This window comes from Benincasa hispida, chromosome 6, assembly GCF_009727055.1.
Source record: "Benincasa hispida cultivar B227 chromosome 6, ASM972705v1, whole genome shotgun sequence".
Taxonomy (NCBI): Eukaryota; Viridiplantae; Streptophyta; class Magnoliopsida; order Cucurbitales; family Cucurbitaceae; genus Benincasa; species Benincasa hispida.
The window spans coordinates 45,012,580-45,034,593 of record NC_052354.1 but is presented as its reverse complement, the minus strand read 5'-3'; the positions used below and the strand labels follow the sequence as shown (position 1 = coordinate 45,034,593).

General features: G+C 35.8%; 1 protein-coding gene across 1 annotated transcript; it reads left to right on the top strand.

The window, feature by feature from the left end:
- Positions 1-4,325: 4,325 nt before the first annotated feature.
- Positions 4,326-8,003, top strand: LOC120079581 (homeobox protein knotted-1-like 1). The gene is made up of 5 exons (XM_039033813.1): positions 4,326-5,063; positions 5,195-5,305; positions 6,278-6,431; positions 7,300-7,553; positions 7,655-8,003. Exons 1-5 carry the CDS (start codon positions 4,818-4,820, stop codon positions 7,853-7,855), a joined length of 966 nt encoding a protein of 321 aa, XP_038889741.1. The 5' UTR covers positions 4,326-4,817; the 3' UTR covers positions 7,856-8,003.
- The last annotated feature ends 14,011 nt before the right edge of the window (positions 8,004-22,014 follow it).

The following is a 22,014-nucleotide window of genomic DNA, read 5'->3' as shown; positions in this document are numbered from 1 at the left end:
TACAAATCCATAAGGGAAGAAAATCACTTGTGGGCCAAGGGAGAGAACCATCAATGAAACCAAGTTTGTTTTGGATGGAGAGGGAAAGAACCATCGATCTGCTCCAAGAAACGTAGTTGTCGTCTGTGAGAAGTTCGGAAACAAGAACAAGATTGGAAGTGTCACTGTGATGAAAAGCGTAGGGAGTGTACTGATCAGGATGAGAAAGAGGAAGCCCAGTAGTTGAAAAATCGGCTGAGGAAGATGGATCGGCCGGAGGACGAAGAGGTGTCTCGAGAAAAACAAGGGGAAAGGGGAAAAAAATTTATGGATTTGGGGAATTTTCTCTCTCTAATACCATATTGGAAGTGGAAAAGCCAAAAGTAAATAATACTTTTCTCTCTCATTTATTTAATGATAGTAAAGATACATTATATAGATGTACAATAAAGGAGAAAAAGGAGCAATTACCTACTAATGAGAATATTAACAAAAATAACAAAAAATAACAAAAACTTGTTACAATTAATAACTAACAAAAAATAGCAAAAACTTGTTACAACTAATAACAACTAATGGAGAAGTGTCAAGATTAACATAATGGAAAAATGTCAAGATTGAGTAATTTTAGGATTTGTTCTATTTGTTCCAGAGTTGATTTGACTAGATGTTCTTGTGAAGTTTCAACCATAGTATGGAGAGTATGTTCAGTCTTTGGTTTCCATCCTGTAGGCTTGTCATGTATTTTCCAACAAGTCTTACAAGTATGCAGAGTGATCACACCATGACTTTTTCTTCTGATCTCCACTTTGATCATACTAATGAGTTAAAGGCGACTGTATTACTACTATTTTCAAGAATTGGAGGTTGCATAACCTTGCGGCGACTTTCCTCTATTCTCGCACCTACAAGGAATATGAACACATGGTCCACCTATAAGGAATATGAACACATGGTCATTCTCTTCCTGCTTCTGATAACGAGTGAAATTCGCTATGTTCTTCCACACATCTCCCTGCATTGGTCTAGTTCATGCCACAATGGTCTAGTTCATGCCACAATGTAACCATCTCATTGTAATAGGTTGTGACATCACCTTCTCCTTGTTTTGATTGCCATAACTTGATTTTTAATTCAAAAATTTGCGAAGCATTCTCAAGGTCAGAGTAGGTCTCTTGAATGGAATTTCGTACTTCTTTTGCTGTCTTCATAAACATGTGAGGTTTAGCAATTGAGCGATCCATAGAATTAAGCAACCAAGCTATTACAAGGAGTTCTCGGACCTCCACGTTTTGTACGCAACATCATCAATATTCGAAGCATAAGATTCATCGATTAAGAACCCCATTCAATCGATGCACAATAATATGCATTGATGAGTGAATTGTAAGATCTCTTGCCATTTGCCTTAGGTATTGAGATTAGGGAATTTTTTTGGTGGTATGGGCTAGATCGAATATGGTAATATTATTAGTGGGGGTCGATTGATTTTGATTTTTTTTCCTCAAGCGATATATCCATACTAAGAGATTGTGGGTTTCAAATTCTGTTGCACTCAATTAAATTTTATTCAAACTGATGAGTTTTTTTTTTCCGAATTTTTTGGGTATTTTTTCCACGAATCTCTCTTTTAATGGGAATAAATGTCACACTTGGGAAAAAAAAAAGAATTCATGTTGACGAAGAGGAAAACATAAATGCCACACAATTATGAAGAGGAAAGAAATCAAGCTGGAGAAAGAGATCTTTTGATGGGACTTTTAGGTGGATGAAAATTCTAACATCAAATGTATCTATTAGAGATTTTTTTTCTACCGTTGTGATACCATGTAATTTTGAGTAGAATAATAATTTCTCATTTACTACAAGGCCTTTTAAAGATACAATTAGGCTAAACTAGGGTTAATTAGAAACTAGGGAAAAAAAATCTCAACTAACTAGATATACCTGAATAAAGATACAAATAAATATACAAAAGATAATAAATTAAATACATGATTCTATAGGGAAGAATGAAAAACTCTTTGATTTATATACTGGAAATCTTTCTCAAAATGTGCAAGTAATCTTTCAAAAAATCCAACTGATATGAAAATTTTTCCCAAAATAGAAATTATAAACTTAATTTCCATTGATACCCCCGCAAAAAAAAAAAAAAGAAAAAAAAAATCTTGTTGTGGATGTATTGGCAAAACATGATCTGCTAAACCAAAAGGCAGCTTCTATATCTTAGTGGTAGCTAGCAGACAACCAAAAATAATTAGCACCTGATTGGAATCTCCAACAGTGTGATTTTTTAGTAAATTAATTTGAGATAATGAGAGCTTTTTATCTCCCAAAAAAAGTAGCAATCAGCTCTAGCTTTTGACTCATTCTCATTTGGAAAAAAAAGAAAAGAAAACAGCAAATCCAACTATATATTACATTATGAAGAAAAGGGGAATCAACAAACCTCATCTGGTCATCACAAAGTTAAACCATTTTGTTTGAGTCAAAGATTTGCCTCATTAACTTTATTCAACTTCATAGATTATTCTAATAATATAGTGTCTGTATCTTAGCAAAATGTTACTAATAATAATGATGAGTGACTCAAAATATACTTAACAATTATTCATTTCTAAAAGAAAGAAACTCTGTTGCTTTTCTTTTTCCCTTTTGCTATAATATACGTTAAAATGACATGGTTGACATATATTTGATATTCGTGACTGATTGAGCCAACTTCCTCCAAATATCTCTATGAAACTTTGAGCATAATTCTCATAACTTTGCTTTTGGTTTCACCAAAAAGATTTCATACCATTAGAGATAGTTGTCTTCTCTTATAAACCCATAATTATCTTCTTATTTAACCGATCTAGGACTTTGATTGCATTCCCAACAATCCTACCCTCAAACAAAGGACCATCGAACCTTCCTTCAAATAATCATATGATCTTTGAATTACACTTGAGCACACTACCTGTCTGAAGGCTCAACCATGGATGAATACTTTGGTCATGACTACATTTTGTTCGACACTTGAGGATTCTTATTGACATGGCTATGCTGAGGCTTGCTCTGATACATCTTGTTAGGGCCTACTCAGATACTTTAATCGCATTTCAAATATAATTGATAAACGAAACTATATTCGCATCTCTGATGTATGATAGAGACCTTTCTTAGAAGACACCAACAGGTAAATGATGATTCTTTTGAGTGTTTTTATATATTAACACAATGTTTGTTCAAAAGAGATATAAAGGCATGTTTTTTTAGGAAAAACAGTTCCTCCATGACTTTAAAGACAGAGAACATATCCCATTTTCATGCAATAACAACTAACTTATAAGAAGTTTGGTTTTCATTATTACATTGCAAAAAATAAAGTTCATCCATTGAACATGAAATGTGTTCTTATTTCTCATGGATGTGCCAAACCAAAAAACTCACAGACAAATCAGGAAGCAGCAGCTCAGCTAGATGTGTGTGAACAAAAATAACTCAAAGGGCATCTTTTTGTTTTGTTTTTTTTTTTTTTTTTCCATGAGTGGAAACCCTTCTTGTTCTTGTTTATGGTAAGGAGAAAAATTGTAAAAAAGAGAGAGAGAAATGCACAGTAAATTAAAGTAGAATGAAATGAAAGATAGTAGCAGTGAGTCAGCCAATGAGATCATGAAAGCTGGAGGAATGTCATTTCAGACTTGGAGAAGACAGAGCTATATGACCTCTACTAATACAGACTAGAGCTTAGCCTTGTCAAATCCTTCTATCAACTGTTCTTTCATCCACACTTCTCAAAAACTCTTTTTTCTTTTCCCTTATATCCAAGATATCAAAATTCTTATATAAACTTGTATTCTGTAAAAGTTAGTACCACTATATACAAAGGAAATTTTTGTACGGGTGACTTAATCTTGGAGGCGTTGATTTGGAATGACCCAATCTTAAGAAATCAATAAAAACTAACATTTTTCTTACGTCACGGAGTACTCTACCGCTGAAACTCCTCGCGATAGAGACGTCTCTCCCATCGCGAAATAGTTAGAACCCTAGTGCGATGTTCAATTCACTCGTGAAGTTTTTTTTTTCAATCACCATTCGGCCAATTGAGGTCATGGGTGCTCTCCCACCGCGATATTATAATAGAGCCTTAACCAAGTCATGTCACGATGGGAGGATACCTCGTGAAATCACAACAAATTTTTTTATAATATCGAGATGGGATTTAAAATCATGGCAAGGCGATAGAGTGCTCTATGACGTAAGCAAAGTGTTAGTTTTTATTGGTTTTTAAGATTGAGTCATTTCACACTAATGCCTCCAAGATTAGGTCATTTCATACAAAAATCTCTATACAAATTGAGTTCCACAAGCTTAAGTTGTTAAATTATAACAAACAAAAGTTACAAGTTTTCCAACTGTTGTGTCCATACTTCTTCCATTTAGCATTCGATATGTCATAGATATTATATCATTTTGTTTCATGAACTGTACCGCTTTTTATATGCTTCTTTTACGATAAACAATGAATGAAGGTAGCATGAATTTTCTTTTTGTAACAAGTAAAAGGGTTTGTTAAATATTCTAACAAAAAGAATCCTACAAGCACACCTTGTTAAGTTCAGAATGAGTATTATGACAAAAATGGAATCCCCCCTTAAATTTAGCTGGCTGATAACAATATTTCTTAGTATCATCATTATTATATCAGTATCTTTATTTTCTTTTTCTTTTTTCTTTTTATAACCTAAACTTTCCTCTCACTTAACAGTCATGTCTCCAGTTTCTCTCTAGGGGTTTTTGAAGTAAAGACAGAAAATTCAATCTTCCAAGCTTTGAAGTTTGAGGAAATGGAAGAGTTTTACAGGCTTAACAACTCTGTTATAGCCTCATATTCTAATAGTGTTGTTGGAGGTGAAGCCATTGCAAGCACCAGCTGTGGTGGGATTCATGAAGCTTTAATGGTGGATGATGATATGCTTCACCTTGAAGCTGAGGCCACCACTGGTTCGAACATGTCTAACATGATCAAAACTCAAATTGTCAACCATCCCCTTTATCCCAAACTGGTTTCTGCTTACGTTGAATGCCAAAAAGTTAGAAAATTTACTTGTTTTTTCTGTTTTTTACCTCTCTCTTTATGAATCATGTGTTTTTCAAGGTGTTTTTAGATGTTTTTAGCTGTGTTTGAGGTTGTCATGTTTTTGAATTTTGATGTGTTTTTAAGGTTGGGGCTCCACCACAAGTAGCCTCTCTTCTTGAAGAAATTGGCCGTGAAAATCACCCTCCTAGATCTTCTATTGAGTTGGGAGCTGATCCTCAACTGGACAACTTCATGGTACTTTTTGTTTGTTTGTTTTGATTTCCTGTTGTAATTTTCTTGTTCTTTAGAAACATTCTTGACAAGTAAACCAAAAAACAACTTGTACTTTAGATCTGCAAGTTGTGGATTATACTTTGTTTTAGTCTCTAAACACGTGTGATTCCGTTTCGATCCCTATTAGATTAATGTTGCTTTTCCACTTACAAGACTAAACAACAATTAAAAACCGTCAACGGCTTGACTTTAGTTCGATTATTCGATACCAAACAGCTTAATTGACAAAGACTAATAGCAGCAAAAACCGTCAAGGGATTGGAATCATTGCACTATCAGTTGTTTTAGTTAATGATCTTATGTTGCAGTTTTCATGAGGGTACTTATGATAATCTTACAAGTCTAACGACAGTTGCGACCGTCAATGGCTCGACCTTAGTTCGATACTGAACAGCTTAATTGACAAAGACTAATGGCAGCAAAAACCATCGTGGGATTCAAATGAATGCACCATCAGTTGTCTTTGTTAATGATCTAATGTTGCAGTTTTCATTAGGGTACTTATGATAATCTTACAAGACTAATGACTGTTACAAACTGTCAATAGCTCGACCTTAGTTCGATATAGAACATCTTAATGTACAAAGACTAATGGCGGCAAAAACCGTCAAGAGATTCGAATCATTGCACTATCGGTTATATTTGTTAATGATCTGATGTTTCAGTTCTCATGTTCATTTTCATTATGGTACTTATGATAATGTAATTTATGGATGAAGATTGAACTTGTTTGAAGTTTGAAGAATGGAAATCATAATTTTGATAGATTGGTAAATATTTCACAAAGTAGGAGTGTTAGCAAAGAAAGAAAAGACAAGTAATTGGTGAACTTTCTGATGTTTTTGTTTGCTTTCTTTCTTGTTTTCTGTTTCTATTTGTTTGAAAATTGAGTTCTTTCTGACATTCTCTTTGTTTTTTGCTTTCCTTTTGAAGGAGTCTTACTGTGAGGTTCTTCATCAATATAAGAATGAGCTATCCAAACCATTTGATGAAGCAACAATGTTCTTGACCAACATTGAATTGGAGCTAAGCAACCTGTGTAAAGGATCGTTTACTGTGACGTCGGATTCTCACTCCACCATGAATGGTACTTTCTTCTTCCATTTATTCATCTCTACTTTGCATCAGTTTCTTGGAAAATTTGGCTTTCTTTTCCTACCAAGATCTTTCTTCCGAATCCCAACGGTAACTTTCGTCGAGAACTTCCATTGTCTTAGCACTTGTTCTCACAACAATGTTTAGGCGACGTAACGGAGTAGCTAACGATGGGCGTTATCGTTACCTTTTTTACAATGATGAATCTTGTATGTACTATCATGAAAAGTTATTCATTGTTTGGGAGTAAAGCTTTAGAATGGGAAAGGAAAAGGGATGAGATGTGAGTTGTGGAGTGATATTATTTTGGTAATGCTTGAAAGGTGTACTCAAAAGAAGGTTTTCGGTTTCTGTTTTTGAAAATTATTCTTCTTACCTCAATTTTTTTTTATTAAAATTTTCACATTCCTTAAAAAACCAAGTTGTTAAAACTACTTATTTTAGTTTTCAAATTTTGATTATTTTTTGAAAATATTTTCAAAAGGCAAGTAAGAAAATGGTAGGTAGAAGTAGTGTTTATAGGCTTATTTTAAAAAATAGAAAACAGAAAACAAAATGATTATGCAATAAGACCTAAGGAAACGAGTAGTTGGTTAGAATTCAATATATAAATACATTGAATCAAAGTAGTGTCGATATCTTTTTTGAGTAGATATCAAGAACATCTCAAAGTAGAAGCAAAGCCATAGGAGAAAGTTGTTTGTTTGCAATTTGTTCCTCAAGCTTTGACACTGTCATTTATAAACATTTTGATGCAAAAAGTAGTGTATGAATGTGATATAACTGCTCCTAACTTCCCACTATATTCTTCGTTCTCCTCCGGTTCCTTGCTGCCACTCTTTTGATCCGTGTGTTCGTAGACGAAGTAGCCGGGACGCCGGAGGAAGAACCGAGCAGCTATGGGCAGGTGAAAATGCCGGGAAACCACGAGTCGTTCTGCATGCGAAAAACAAACCAAGACCTCAAAGAAATGCTGCTGAAGAAATACAGTGGCTATCTCAGCAGTTTGAAGAAGGAATTCTTGAAGAAGAGAAAGAAAGAGAAGCTGCCAAAAGATGCAAGAATGGCTTTACTTGACTGGTGGAATACTCATTACAAATGGCCTTATCCTACAGTAATTTTTTCAATCTCTTCTCAGTTCAAAACATTTCATATTCACAAAAAAATGACCAAATCAATTTGATGACTTGTTCACTTTGTTAACTGGTTTGATAGGAGGAGGAAAAATCAAAACTATCTGTTATAACTGGTCTAGACCAAAAGCAAATCAATAACTGGTTCATAAACCAGAGAAAGCGACATTGGAAGCCGCCCGAAGATATGCGATTTGTGCTCATGGACGGAGTCGGGGTCGGAGAATGCATCAAAGGATCAAATTTTTATGACAATGGAGAGACTGGTGGCCATGTAATTTGATATGATTTAGCTTCTTGTCTACTTTTACAAATTGTTGCTGCTTTCTAGTTTCTTTATGTACATCTTCTATTCTTCCCTTTTTTTCTTTGGTTATAGACTCTGAATTTCTTTCTGACTTAGACAGATACACAAATATATAGAAATCACTTTTGTTTACGTGCATTGACAAAGGATAATCAAAATTTTAGGGATATTAAAATGAGGTACTAACCATTTTTGTTCGTATACTAACGTAAAAGTATTTTTGAAGAAGGTACTAACCATTTTCGTTTATATACTTTATAAAGTACTCAGTTTCTATTTAAAATTAATGGTCAGTGTGACTTTTTCTATTTAAAAAATCAATATATTTCTTCTAAATGGTTTTTTGTGTTAATTTCAAGGAGATTGTTGAAATTTTTTAAAGTTGAAAGATATTTTTAAAACGAAGTATAAAGTTTAGAACATCAATTCAAATTCATTTGGATGTATCTTTTCAAACACATTAAAATTTAGAAATACTCTTCTAGTAATAAAAAGTCGTTACTTTCAAATATATACCATGCTCTAATGTATTATAATGAGATTACCAATTAAGACATTTGTGATTTTTTTTTTTTTTAGGAAACACATTTGTGATCTTGGAAAAGAAAGTTTTTCCTTTTTATTTTTTTTTATAAAGAACAATATATCATATATGAGAGGTTAAATTATAAATTTTGCCCCTTTAATTAAAATTTAAAAACTAAATAGGTAGAATTTTTTGAATTTACACGTAATGATAGAGTAAATAAAAACGACCATGTCGTCACTAACTAATGTGACATGCTAATAATGTTACCTAAATATTATGAGACACAACGTAATTATAGAATGGAGTAAATTAATTTTGGGCCAAAAGAGAGACTAATAACTAAAGTTCCATTCCATATCAATTTCATTTATAGTTATATATATATTTCAACTATCTTAAAGAAATATTTAAATTTTCAATTAAACTCTAAAAAAAATTATTTGTCAATGTAAAAAATTTCTTAGATTTTCAAAAACATTTTTAGGGAGTAGATAACAAAACAAAAAAAATCATTGTGGAAGTAATATTTACAAGTTTAGTTTTTTTAAAAAATCAAATAGTTACTAAATGCGGTTTAAAATTTCATATTGTTAATTGACTTTTTTGATCAATGCTATATGCTTAAAGTTATGATTAAGTTGATAATGACAAAACTTATTAAACATAAAATTTATGTTTCATCTTCGACAATGTCAACACATCATTCCCTAACGAAAATGATGAATGAAGTTGTTTCTTCTTCTTCTAGCAATGTGCAATGGTCAGTGACAAGCAATAAAGTTTTTTTTATTCACCAAGCGAACCGAATGTAGAGGATAAGAGTGAGAAAGTGACCAAGAACAAAAGTGAGAACCAAAAAGTGAGAAAGAACCTGAGCAAGAGCTAGAAGTGAGCAGGAGCGAAACAGAACAAGAAAAAAAGCAATGGTGGAGCCAGGATTTTATCTAGGGGGCACAAGTTCATATAAAGTTAATTTTTGATGCATTGATATATTATTTAAGTGAAATATTATTGTCAAAGTAAGCATTACTAATTGATATAGGAATGATGGCATATCCAAAATTTCATGTTAGGAGGCACTACTTTATATATATAAGGTTAAAATTATAAATCATTAACTTCTAAATTTGTGTCATATATAGTTCTGGAACTTTAAAAAAAAAATATACTAGATTACTGATGTATATCCAATTCGTTGTACCAGACTTTTTTTTTTTTTTAAAAAAAAATATAACTTTTGGATATTTTCTTTTGTCTAATATAGACAATCAATTTTTAAGCACTTTTAACATTTTATGTGATTTTTAGATATTAATTGAAAGTTTTTATATTTATTAGACATTTTAAAGAGATTTAAAATTGAGGATTAAACTTGTACTCACTTGAATATAATTTTAAATTAATGTAAAGAAATAAAAAGCATAAAATTTAGGTGAAAAATGGTGTTTGTAGGTTGTAATCTTCAAAAACTAAAAACCAATAACCAATATCCCATTTGGTAACCATTTCGTTTTTCGTTTTTTATTTTTAAAAATTAAGTCTATTTCTTTTCTATTTCATACAATGATTTGTATCTTTCTCAAGTATAATTGTTGAATTCTTAGCCAAATTTTAAAAACAAAAGCAAGCTTTTAAAAGCTACTTTTTTTAGTTCTCAAAATTTGGCTTGGTTTTTTAAATAATAGATAAAAAGTGAATAACAAAGAAAAAAATGTTGGGATTAAAAGTAATGTTTATAGGTTTAATTTTAAAAAACGAAAATCAAAAAGCAAAATGTAAATAGTTACCGAACGATCCTAAAACTCTAAAACTCCAAAAATATTTATATGTAAACATGTAAACATATGTGATAAAAATAAAAATAGAATCACGTTTTTGTACCCATTACTATTGTATTAAAATTATATATATAAATTTGAAATTTTAAGCAACAAAAATAGGTATACAAAAAAAGAGAAAAAAAATTGCATTAAGTTGGCACTAACTTAGGTCACCCAAATTGTCAAAAGCACATCTACCAACCGTTGAGCCAAGCTGCATCTTTGTGTCATAGGGGACTACGACATGATATATTGAATACATCCATTCCTATTTTTATATTTAATAAAAAATAATATATATAAATATATAACGACACGATGTGAGGGAGGTACGTGCCCCTTGGTCCCTTCAAATTGGCACTAACTTAGGTCACCCAAATGATCAAAGTACACCTACCAACTATTGAACCAAATTACAATTTTGTGTCTTGGGAGGCGAGCTACATAATACATTGAATATGGAAAAATTAGAGTAGTATTGTTGTTTTAAAAAATATTTATAAAAATATTGCTTTTTCAAATTATTTATAAAAAGATTGTTTTTTTTTTTTTTTAAGTTGTCAAATCTTCAAAATTCGACCAACCTAGGTCGAATTTTGAAGATTCGACCTTCATTCTATTTTTTTTTTTTAATTTTCCATTAATTCAACCTCCATTTTTTCTATTTTTTTAAGTTTTCATTATGTTATTATTTAGTATATTTCACTTTACATTTTTTTTTATTTTTTAAACTATCCTAACTTAACTCTAAAAAAAACAAATTAAAAAATATAATATCTCATAAAAATAATAAAGTGAAAATTAAAATATCTCATTTATATAAAAATAATTACAAAAATCAATGTGTCTCACAAGGCGAACGTCGTCGATTTTAAGCTGGTTGTCGTCGTTGACTTCGAACTTGAGGTTGCTCTGGTTTTTCTTGATGTTGCTCTGGTGCAGGCGCTTCATAATATAAATATTCATTATGTCACACCCTACCCCAAATTACCTTCTTAATCTATATGGAGTGGTGACTGTAGCTGTTACCAACACTTTTGCTAGCACTTACTGCCTATTTAACCTGTTGAATTTAGCTCAAACCTTGAATATGTACAATTCATCAATATACGAATAAATTAACTCAAAAATTAACACATTTACATTACAGGGTTTCATAACATTGTTCATACATGAATATTACAACTTAGTGAGGCCCAACTAGAATACTAGTCACTATCTGACAGACACATGTGTACTAACTAATACAGGTCTTCAATTAAGCTTCCTTCAACATGTTTCTTTGAGTGGCAGAGCAGCAGCAGAGAAGTCTTTTGGGAACTGACCGCTACCTGAAAGGAAAACATTTGAAAACATGAGCTAGAAGCCCAGTGAGTGACTAATATTTAAAGCATAACTTTCATACATAAATTTGATATTAAAACTGAAAGCTTAAACTGAAAACATAGACTTGGCAACTATTATTTATGTCATCATCAACATCACATAGCACTTTTCTTACTTTGCTAGACTATGCCTTAGTCTATTAGTCTAGAGTGGCCCTTTTGCTCACTCTTTATCATTCCTTATTGCATTACTGCTTAACTGGGAAGGAACCCTTTTGTTCACTTTCAAAAACATAATTTGCATCTTTAGTTGAGAGAGGACCTTTACTCAATGCCTCAACGCCAATCTATAGCCAGTGTGGAGTGATCTCAACACTACCAATAACAACTTTACTTACATTCGTGTGATTCTAGTTTAAGTACCATCATACCTTAGGTACTACTGCTTAGATACCTTCTTCGTGTACTTCAGTATTGAGCTGCTCGGATACCTTCTCCGTGTACTTCAGTATCGAGCTATTAAAATTCTAAGACAAAGCTTCAGTACCATCTAGTCCTTCAGTACTGAGCTATTCAAATTCTAAGACTAAGCTTCGGTACCTTCTCATCTAGTCCTTCAGTACTGAGCTACTCATACTCAACTTGCATATTCTTATCTCTTAACGACTTAGTTGCCCAAAACATTCTATACTAACTCATCCTTATGGTCATTGAAAAGCATAACATAAGTATAACATTAATGTGAGATGCGTTGCTTAGTAACTATTTGAGAATAGTTGTCATAAATAGCTTTCAATAAACATGCATTGCTAAATATTCATAAGCATTAGCAATTTACTTAAAACATTTAGAGTCACTCACAGTCTTTGGCAATCCTCTTCATGTATATGCTTACTGTGCGTTGAACACTTAGCCACATTCTTAGGCCTTAACTTGACTAGGCAGCAACTTCATTACATGCGTCCATGCCTTGCGTCCATGCCTTGCGTTAGGTGTTCAAGCCTCCTATGCGACCAAGCCTTCAGCTCACGCCTATTGGCCATCGCATGGCCTATCGTATAGCAATATTTGCGCCCATCGTTTAGCTCATGCGCTCGTCTTGTGGCACATCAACGCATGCCCCATGCGTTCGTCTGGTTGCGCCCATTGTTCAGCTCATGTGCCCATCTTGTGGCACATCAACGCATGCCCCATGCGTTGGTCTGGTTGCACCCATAAACTCCAACGCAACTTTGCGTTTATGGCTTCAACATGCGTTGCATAGTCTAATGCTTCTCAGCGCATCCTTGCGCCAATTCAACCTCCAATGCATGCACTCAACATCATCGTCAAGCCTTTAAAGTTGCTTGCTTGTTCAACCCAAGTAGCTACCTACTTACTCAAGATTCCAGATTTAACTTACAATTTTAATAACTAATTTCCCAAGCCTTTTCTCAAGAAATTTCCTTCTACAAACATTCCCTAAAATGTCTTAGCAAACTTAACTTAAAATTTCAGCTCAGAATTCCTCGTAATTGAGCTGGAATCCTCAGATCATCAAGGTTGGCCCAAACTTACCCGAGAATTCAACCTTCAGCTGGATTCTTCATTCTTCAACTCGATTCCGCTAGAATCTCCTTCTGGCATTTCAACCTCAGCAACTAGACAAACTCAGGGTTTGAATGGCTTTGGAATTACTCCATTTGGTCGAGTAAATTTCTTCAAACCTCTCTTTGAAGTCAAGCTCCTTCTTTTAAACTAGTAGCTGCATGTTCTTCTTTTAACATCAAGCTGCCACCTCATCCTTAAGGGATAATATCAAACCTGAGTATGACAGCTGGCTTAGCTGATCAATAACTAAGATGATCCTTTCCTCTTGGTTATCGACGCAAGGGTCAGCTCCCAAACCAACGCTTGCAACCACATGGCCGCATACCTCCTCAATGCATTGCCCAACCTGGCTAATGCATAGCTCACTTAGAGGCTATTGCGTCCCTCCTTTGGTCGCATACTTCTAAGCTAGTGCATGTCCTAGCCCCCGCATAGCTATCTTATCATATCAACCATGCGTTAAGCCTTGTAACGCAAGACGTTTCACCATGTGTCCACCACGGTTTGTCTCATCACCGCATAGTTCATCGTTTACAAGGCCGCTGCATAGCACCATTGTATAGCTTATCGCCTAGATTAGCTTTACCACATACACCTCCGCATAGCATCGCGGCATACCATCACGTAGCATTGCTGCATAACACCATCACATAGTGTTGCCGTATAGCACCATCTCTATCGCCTAGCTCATCGTCGCATAGCGCTGTCGCCCATCGCATAGCGCTATCGTTTAGCGCCTCACCGTTCTGGCACGATCGCCTACCGCATTTTCTATACGATCGTCCACTCGCCTACACGATCGCCTACCTCATCGTGTAGCACCACTCGCTTACTATACGATCACATACCCCATCGTGTAGCGCTGCACCTTAACTACACGATCGTATACCTTATCGTGTAGCACTGCTTATTTACTACACGATCAACCCACGCATGCATCTCCAACGCCCAGTGTCACGGTCATGCTTGTCCAGAGCGTGTTGGCCATGGCTGCATGATCGTCTCCACCTCTTTTTACTATGCTTTCATCCTATGTATTTCCTTTTGCTAGGTAGTTAGGTTTATATGTACTTTTCTTAGTGAGTGACCACTTGCCCATTTCCATATGCAAGGGTGGCGGATGTGTTTTTGTTTAGAATGCACTATATGGGGATAAGACTAACCATCACTTCCCCATACCCAGAGTAGTATGTTATAAAGCTATTGTTGTTGCTTATTGCTTTCTAGCCTACTACAATCTTTCTCTTCTCTATTCTTACCATCAAACTGTTTGCGAAAACCTTTTCTCCAAACCCGTTTTATAAAACCGTTTTCTCCAAAGCGGGGGTGGAGGTTGCGAAAGGCACCTGGTGTGTCATTGGCTGTTTGTATTTGAATTGGCTGACTTGTTCGTGAGCGGGAAACAAGTGCCGCACAATCGCTAAAGTGAAGCTTCGGAAGTTTACTGTGACAGTTGGTATCAAAGCCAAGTCGACTCGTAGAGTTGAGAAGCTGCGGTCATGTCTGCTACGAAGCAGTTAGGCAAGTCCCATGTTGACCGATTGGTCGAGATTGAAGAGCAAATGCTCTATTTAATAGAAGTCCTTGATCAGGTTTGGTTCTTAGAGACTCAGTTACAAGAAGTCGCCAACAAGACCGATGAAATTGATGCAGTGGCTGGCCGCTTAGACGGGATGCCCGTCAGAGAATTGTTGACAAGGGTTGAGGCCTTAAAGGAAAAAACCACGATGGATAGGCCTCTTGAGCATGGGGGTTGTTCGTCGGGATCTGTTGCCCTGATAGAAGAGTGTGTCAAAGAACTAGACAGCTCGCAAAGAGCGATCATTCAGATGGTGACCAAAATGTCCGAGGACTTTCGAGCCACCATCAATGTTATCTGGGCAGAGATTGCAGACATTGGTGCAAAAATTAACCTCACCATGAGAGCAGTGGGAAATCAAGCCCCAGTTGGGGGTGCAGCCCAATTCAACAGAGTAAAAGTACCCAAGCCTAAGCCCTTCTGTGAGGCTCGTGATACAAAGGCGCTAGAAAATTTTATCTTTGACATGGAACAATACTTCAGAGCTACGAACACAGCGATTGAAGAATCGAAGATCACCCTAGCGACGATGCACCTAGCAGATGATGCTAAGTTATGATGGAGGTCCCGTTTCGTGGATGTCCAAGAGGGATGGTGTACCATCAACATGTGGGAGAGACTGAAACAAGAATTGCGTTCTCAGTTCTTCCTCGACAATGTTGAGATTTTGGCAAGACGCAAGCTACGGGAATTGAAACATACTGATACTGTTAAGGACTATGTGAAACAATTTGCCGGACTGATGTTGGACATAAGAGACATGTCCGAAAAAGACAAAGTTTTCTGTTTTGTCGAAGGCCTGAAATTGTGGGCAAAAACTAAACTGTATGAGCAGAGAATACAGGATCTCCCAGCCGCATACGCAACGACCGAACGATTATTTGACTTGATTGATGAATCTCAAGAGATGAGGCAACACTCGAGATTCCCTAATAGGGGGAGAAAGAGCAACGATCCGAGCCCATCAAGAAACAATGGGGGAGATAAAGACAACAATGTGGACAGTAGACCTCCTCAGCAGACGACTGGAAATACGTGGCGGGGGAAGAATCAGAAGAATTTTTATCGGCCCTTATCCTGTTATATATGCAAGGGTCCGCACAAGGCGAGTGAATGTCCGGAATGATCCGCCTTTAATGCTTTCCAAGCCTCATTAGCTTCGAATTGGAAAAGCAAAGCTGTTCAGGTAGAAAATGAGAATGTGCAAGCAAAGGAAGATAAAACCCCACGGGTTGGGTTCCTGAGATATTTAGCTGCCCTCCAAAAGGATGTAGGGAAGAAAAGGGATCCCATGGAGGTGGACTGATGTATGTTGATGTTTGGATCAGCCATAAATCGCCCAAAAGTACCATGGTCGATTCGGAGGCCACCCATAATTTTATATCCGAAATAGAAGCCAAACGGCGCATGTAAAATGAAGGTAGTGAACTCTGAGGCCTTGTCGATTACAGAAATGGCAAAGAGGACAGTCGTAAAGTTGGGGGACTGGAGTGGCCATGCTGATTTCGTGATCATTAAGATGGATGACTTCGATGTAGTGTTGGGAATGGAGTTCTTGTTGAAGCATAAGGTAATACCGATACGCCTCACCAAGTGTTTAGTGATCACCGGGTCTACGCCCACCGTTGTGAATGCTGAGATCAGACGACCGAAGGGGATAAGGATGATCTCGGCCCTCCAGTTGAAGAAGGATGTTACCTGTGAGTCAGTCAAAATCGCGAAAGATAAGGCCCCTCAAGACATTTTGCGTGTCTTTGAGCAGTGTCGTGTTGTTGAGCTGGACAATTCACACAGGTCCCCGACTCCAAAGAGGATAAGAAGAAGAAAGAGGAAGCCTAGATACTAAGAGTTCCTACCAGAAAACTGGGTTTGAGTGAATTTGTGTCTGGGATAGTTTCGAAGTCGTGGGCAAAGAGAACATCGCCTCATAAGAAACTTTAAGGGACTAGCGGAAGTCATCGAAAGGGTTGGAAAAACCTCTTATCAGGTGTAGTTACCATCGTGGATGGAGATTCATCCTGTCATCAATGTAAGTAGACTGAAACCCTATCACCCCAACCATGCCAAGGAGAGATGTAGAGTGGTGACCCATCCACAAGCCACAACGATGAGAATGACAGGAGAAGAAGCCAATGAGAGACTTGTGGGAAGGAGCGACAGAGCAAAAGGACCAGGACCAGGTTGGGAAGAGTTCCTAGAGAAGTGGAGAAGCCTCCATGACAGAGAAGTTCGTTGGGAGCGCATGGAAAGCCTCACAGGCAGTTGCTCAATAGTATGCTGAGTTTGATCAGAGTCGGTTGATGAGGATGTCAACCAATTGAGTGGGGGAGAATGTCACGGTCATGCTTGTCCAGAGCGTGTTGCCCATGGCCGCATGACCACCTCCACCTCTTTACTATGCTTTCATCCTATGTATTTCCTTTTGCTAGGTAGTTAGGTTTATTTGTATTTTTCTTAGTGAGTGACCGCTCGCCTATTTTCATATGCAAGGGTGAAGGATGTGTTTTTGTTCAGAATGCATTATATGGGGATAAGACTAACCATCACTTCCCCATACCCGGAGTAGTATGTTATAAAACTGTTGTTGTTGCTTATTTTTTTCTAGCATACTACAATCTTTCTTTTCTCTATTCTTACAATTAAACTGTTTGCGAAAACCTTTTCTCCAAACCCGTTTTATAAAACCGTTTTCTCCAAAGCGGGGGTGGAGGTTGCGAGAGGCACCCAGTGTGCCATTGGCTATTCGTATTTGAATTGGTTGACTTGTTCGTGAGCAGAAACAAGTGACACACAATCGCTAAAGTGAAGCTTTAGGAAGTGCGATTGTGACACCTAACGTCTATATCTGCACAACTTGAGGCTACTGCATGCTTTACTAACCTCTCATGACATAGGCTGCCGCATGCCTTATCAACACATAGTTTATCCTTACCTTCAACACTTAGCCTCTACAAGCCTTAGTTGCTACACACAGAACCTCATGTGTCTACACTTCTTCATCAACGCATGCCTACACTTTGCTTCCATACTTTGCCAATTTTCACTTGTTAAATTATCTAAAACTCACCATTGACTAAGTATTCCTAACACTTAGAATTTTCTTCCTCCATCTTCCTACTTTCTTTACTTCATTTCATAATTTTACTTAATACGCTTGTTACTCATTTTTGTAGGAAAAATGGAGTACGGGGTTTACACATTATACTCTCCATGGCCTGTCTCTTATACACATCTAGATGTGTATAAGAGACAGTGCATGTAAAAGACCGAGGACTAGCCTCTGAGTCATAATGTCTTGAACCAAATGCTGGCATCATCATCATCAGACTAACATAACCAGATTAACTCTGCGTCTGCATCACAGGGGGCAACTCTTCCATATTGTGGGCAACCTCATCGAACTCATCCTCTTCCCAAACAGGTTCTCTACGTCTAAGAGTTGGTGGAGGAACAATAGGTATATCGTACATATAATGTATCTCCTCTATACAGCTCTAGTTATCACTGCATATAGCAAGAACCTGGTTCGAATTATTCGTAACATCTAGGAGTCTACTGTCGTTTGATCTCTGTGAATTATAAAACAATTAGATAATATTTAAAATAAATTTAAATTAAAAATAATTAGATTATATTTAAAATTTAAATTAAAAATAATTAGATAATATTTAAAATAAATGTATAGATTATATTTAAAATAAATTTAAATTAAAAATAATTAGATAATATTTATTCATTTACTAGATGACCTGCAGCTGCTCCCGGATGAGTGACGTAGTGCCTTGTGATATTATTATACCAATGAATGTAATCTTGAGTGACATCCCTGTCAAACTATTCAATAGAAACCCAATAAACCTTGCACGATAGTGCCATCGCACTACCAAATGTACAACTTTTTGGGACCAATCTCCAGTAAGTCAATATCATGCAATAGAGGTTCAGTATTATAAGGCGATGGGACATCCTGCTGAAAACCGAATTGTCTCATCATCCTGTCAAGAAGATGCCACTCACCAATGTGAAAACATATGAGAAGACTCATCGTCCGCCATATGTTTTGACCATTCGTATAAAAATTGGGCAAAGTGTGCATGATAATTTTGTAGGGCTCCCAAATAACCTAAAACACAAAATATTATATTGGAAAACATTAAAGACAAATACAATAAAAATGTGTATAAAATAATCAATTTGGTTTAGTGTTAATGTACTCGTTGAAGCAGATCAAACATGTATCTGACTACAAGTGTGGTTGTCCTAGTCACACAATATTCAATTTTTAGATTATAAATTAACTAGATCAATCATATAAAAATTAAATTGAATTAAAATAACATACTGAGAACCGTAGGCTTGTCCAGCTAACTGAGTGTCATTTACATGTTGTAGTTATAGAGCCATTGGAAATTGCTCCCAAGCCCATAGTTGCAAAAGTATGAGAGGCCTAACTATCTCACGAACTTCAGGTCTTGTTGCTTTGCATAGTTGTCTATACAACCATGCCAAACATGCTCCACCCCACGAATACTGCCCCGCATCATAGAAGTTAGCTAATAGTGGTAGGAACATCAAGTGAACAAAATGACTTGATTTATCGAAAAACAGACTTCCACTCATCATTTGTAGTATATATGCTCGCGCATATCTTATGACGATTTCCTCGTCTGCATCATCTACGAGCTCACGGAATTGTGTTCCTAACCATATCAAACTTAACCTCGATCCTTTAATTTTGTCGTCAAGTAGGGTCACACCGAGGTACAGTTGACATACTTGTGACCAGTTATCATACATCACTCCAGTGACCGGCTCATCGTCAACAGGTAACCCCAACAACACTTCTATGTCTTGTAGAGTAATAGTGCACTCTCCAACAGACATATGAAATGTATGCGTCTCAGGCATCCATCTCTCGACCAAGGCTGTGATCAGATGTCAGTCCAACTGAATAAATCATATTTTGGCAACCCCATAGAATCCAGATATACGGAGTAGCGGTAGTATTCGAGGGTAGAGTGGGATAGTGCACTGGACAACTGCCTCTCGACGCCTGCAAGATATTTCCTCAGTAGTATGATCTCACCATACAATAGATGATTGATGAATGGACTAGTCGTACAAAACATTGGGATCAATAGGTCCTGGTTTAAAGTCATGATGTGAAAGAAAAAAAAAAATTTATTTCTCAATTAAAAAAATATTTATTTCTCAATTAGAAGAATAATGTACAACTTTTTAAATTGTAATAAAAAAATTGAATATATAATAAAAGTATAATCTACACTCAATTAAATATACATGATAAAAAAATTATTTATTTCTCAATTAAAAGAATAATGTACAACTTTATAAATTATAATAAAAAAAATTGAATATACAATAAATGTATTATCTACACTTAATTAAATATAGATGAAAAAAAATATTTATTTCTCAATCTCGAACTATCTGGAGCCCATTTTAGTAACGAAGGATACTTCCTTCGATTATAGCCTAACTGATTACAAAATCCACATTGTTGTCGGGTGACTGGTTCTGTCCAATCCATCTCGTTATGATAACGTGAACTTTTTGGTCTACCATGTTTTCTCAACAACGATGGATCATCATGTCATGCAGTACAGGTTGAAATTGAGAAGAGTAACATTCAGCATACGTTGACAATTTATAATAGTCCTCAATAAAGTCTTCGTAGTTCATATTAAAATGTGAGCAAACTGCCATAAACTGCAAGCATGGAATCTCAAATGTTTGCCACTTGTTACATGAACAGTACCACTCGGACCTGTTTAGCCTCAATATTTGAACATTTCCCCCTTTAGCATTGAGACTATGACGTCCGGTCTTCACATGAAACACACATTCATATCAATCATATGATTGTACTTCATGTTTACTAGATCTTGCAACCCATTTGTTTATTTTTTTCGTGTGCGTACCTCATTATAAAATATGCTTGAAACAAATTGTTAATAATATATAATAATAATAATAATAATAATATTATTATTATTATTATTATTATTATTATTTTATCTTGATGCTCCAAAACATCCCTTATATCTTCTTTTCTTTTCTCGAAATAATTTACGCATTTGAAAAATGTTATTTGAGCAAGAGCATTTATCGGCCGAGCTCCTTTGAGGACGCCATTTATGCACTTTGATAGATTTGTCGTCATCCACCCATATCTGAACCCTCCATCATGTGCTTGAGTCCATTACTCTATACCAATGTTGTAAAAAAGAAAACTCAGACAGCTCTGATTTATTCCTTTGATATCTTCAATTTTATTAAACTTCCGAATTTAAAACTGACACCCGGCATGATAAACATAATTTTTCAATGTATTAAATTTGTACTTTTTATTAAAGTTGCTGACAATATGTCGTAAGCAGAAACGATTGTGACATTTTGGTCCTATCCAACCATTTATTAGATTGTTCATTGCTACGATTATGTCAGCAAATCGATCTGAAATTAAACACACTTTTTCGTGTGTTACAATTTCTCTCAAGTGTTTCAGAAACCATCCCCATGAGTCTGCAAACTCTTCATCTGCAACGGTAAATGCAAGTGGAAGAAGATACGCATTTGGATCAACTGATGTAGCAATCAACAATTTTCCTCGATATTTGCCATACAAGTGGGTACCATCTATCTGAATTATCGGCCGACATTTATTAAAAGCTTCTATACAAGGACCAAATGCCCAAAATACAGAAGTTAAGATAACATAACCTGCAATAAGCGTTTCTTTCACTCTCCCCTCTAGACGTGTTCTGGGATTGGTCTGCTTAACCATATATAACCACCTGGGTAACAATTTGTAAGACTCATCCCAATCACCGAACACTTTAGCTAATGCTTTTCTTTTCCCCTCCCATACCCTATGGTAAGGAACATGATATCCAAACTTTGATTTGATGTCCAGTTGTGCCACACTGATAGATGGTTTTTCTTTTAACAGAACTCAGTGCAATAATTGATGAATCCAATTGCACATGACTTTGACTCAATTCTGAATAAAAACATGTATGTTGCTCATCATACTTAGTGATCTTGAACAAGCCATGCGATTTTTTTTTATTGTACGAAGTCTCCATTTGCAACCTTCTTCCCACTTCTTACCTCGAATTGTCCAAATCGTCGGTGTCGATTCCACAACCTCATATGGTGCGTGACATTTAATAGCAAAACATTTGACTGCGTGTTGTAGCATTTCTTTGTCTTGACAAATCATCCCTTTATACAACTGAGTATTGTCAACGTCCACAGGAGCTACAATT

Excerpts from the sequence above, each read along its gene's own strand:
- LOC120079581 (XM_039033813.1), top strand. The coding sequence starts at position 4,818 with ATGGAAGAGTTTTACAGGCTTAACAACTCTGTTATAGCCTCATATTCT. Across the intron at positions 5,306-6,277 it reads CTCAACTGGACAACTTCATG|GAGTCTTACTGTGAGGTTCT; the intron begins GTACTTTTTGTT and ends TTCCTTTTGAAG. Across the intron at positions 7,554-7,654 it reads ACAAATGGCCTTATCCTACA|GAGGAGGAAAAATCAAAACT; the intron begins GTAATTTTTTCA and ends CTGGTTTGATAG.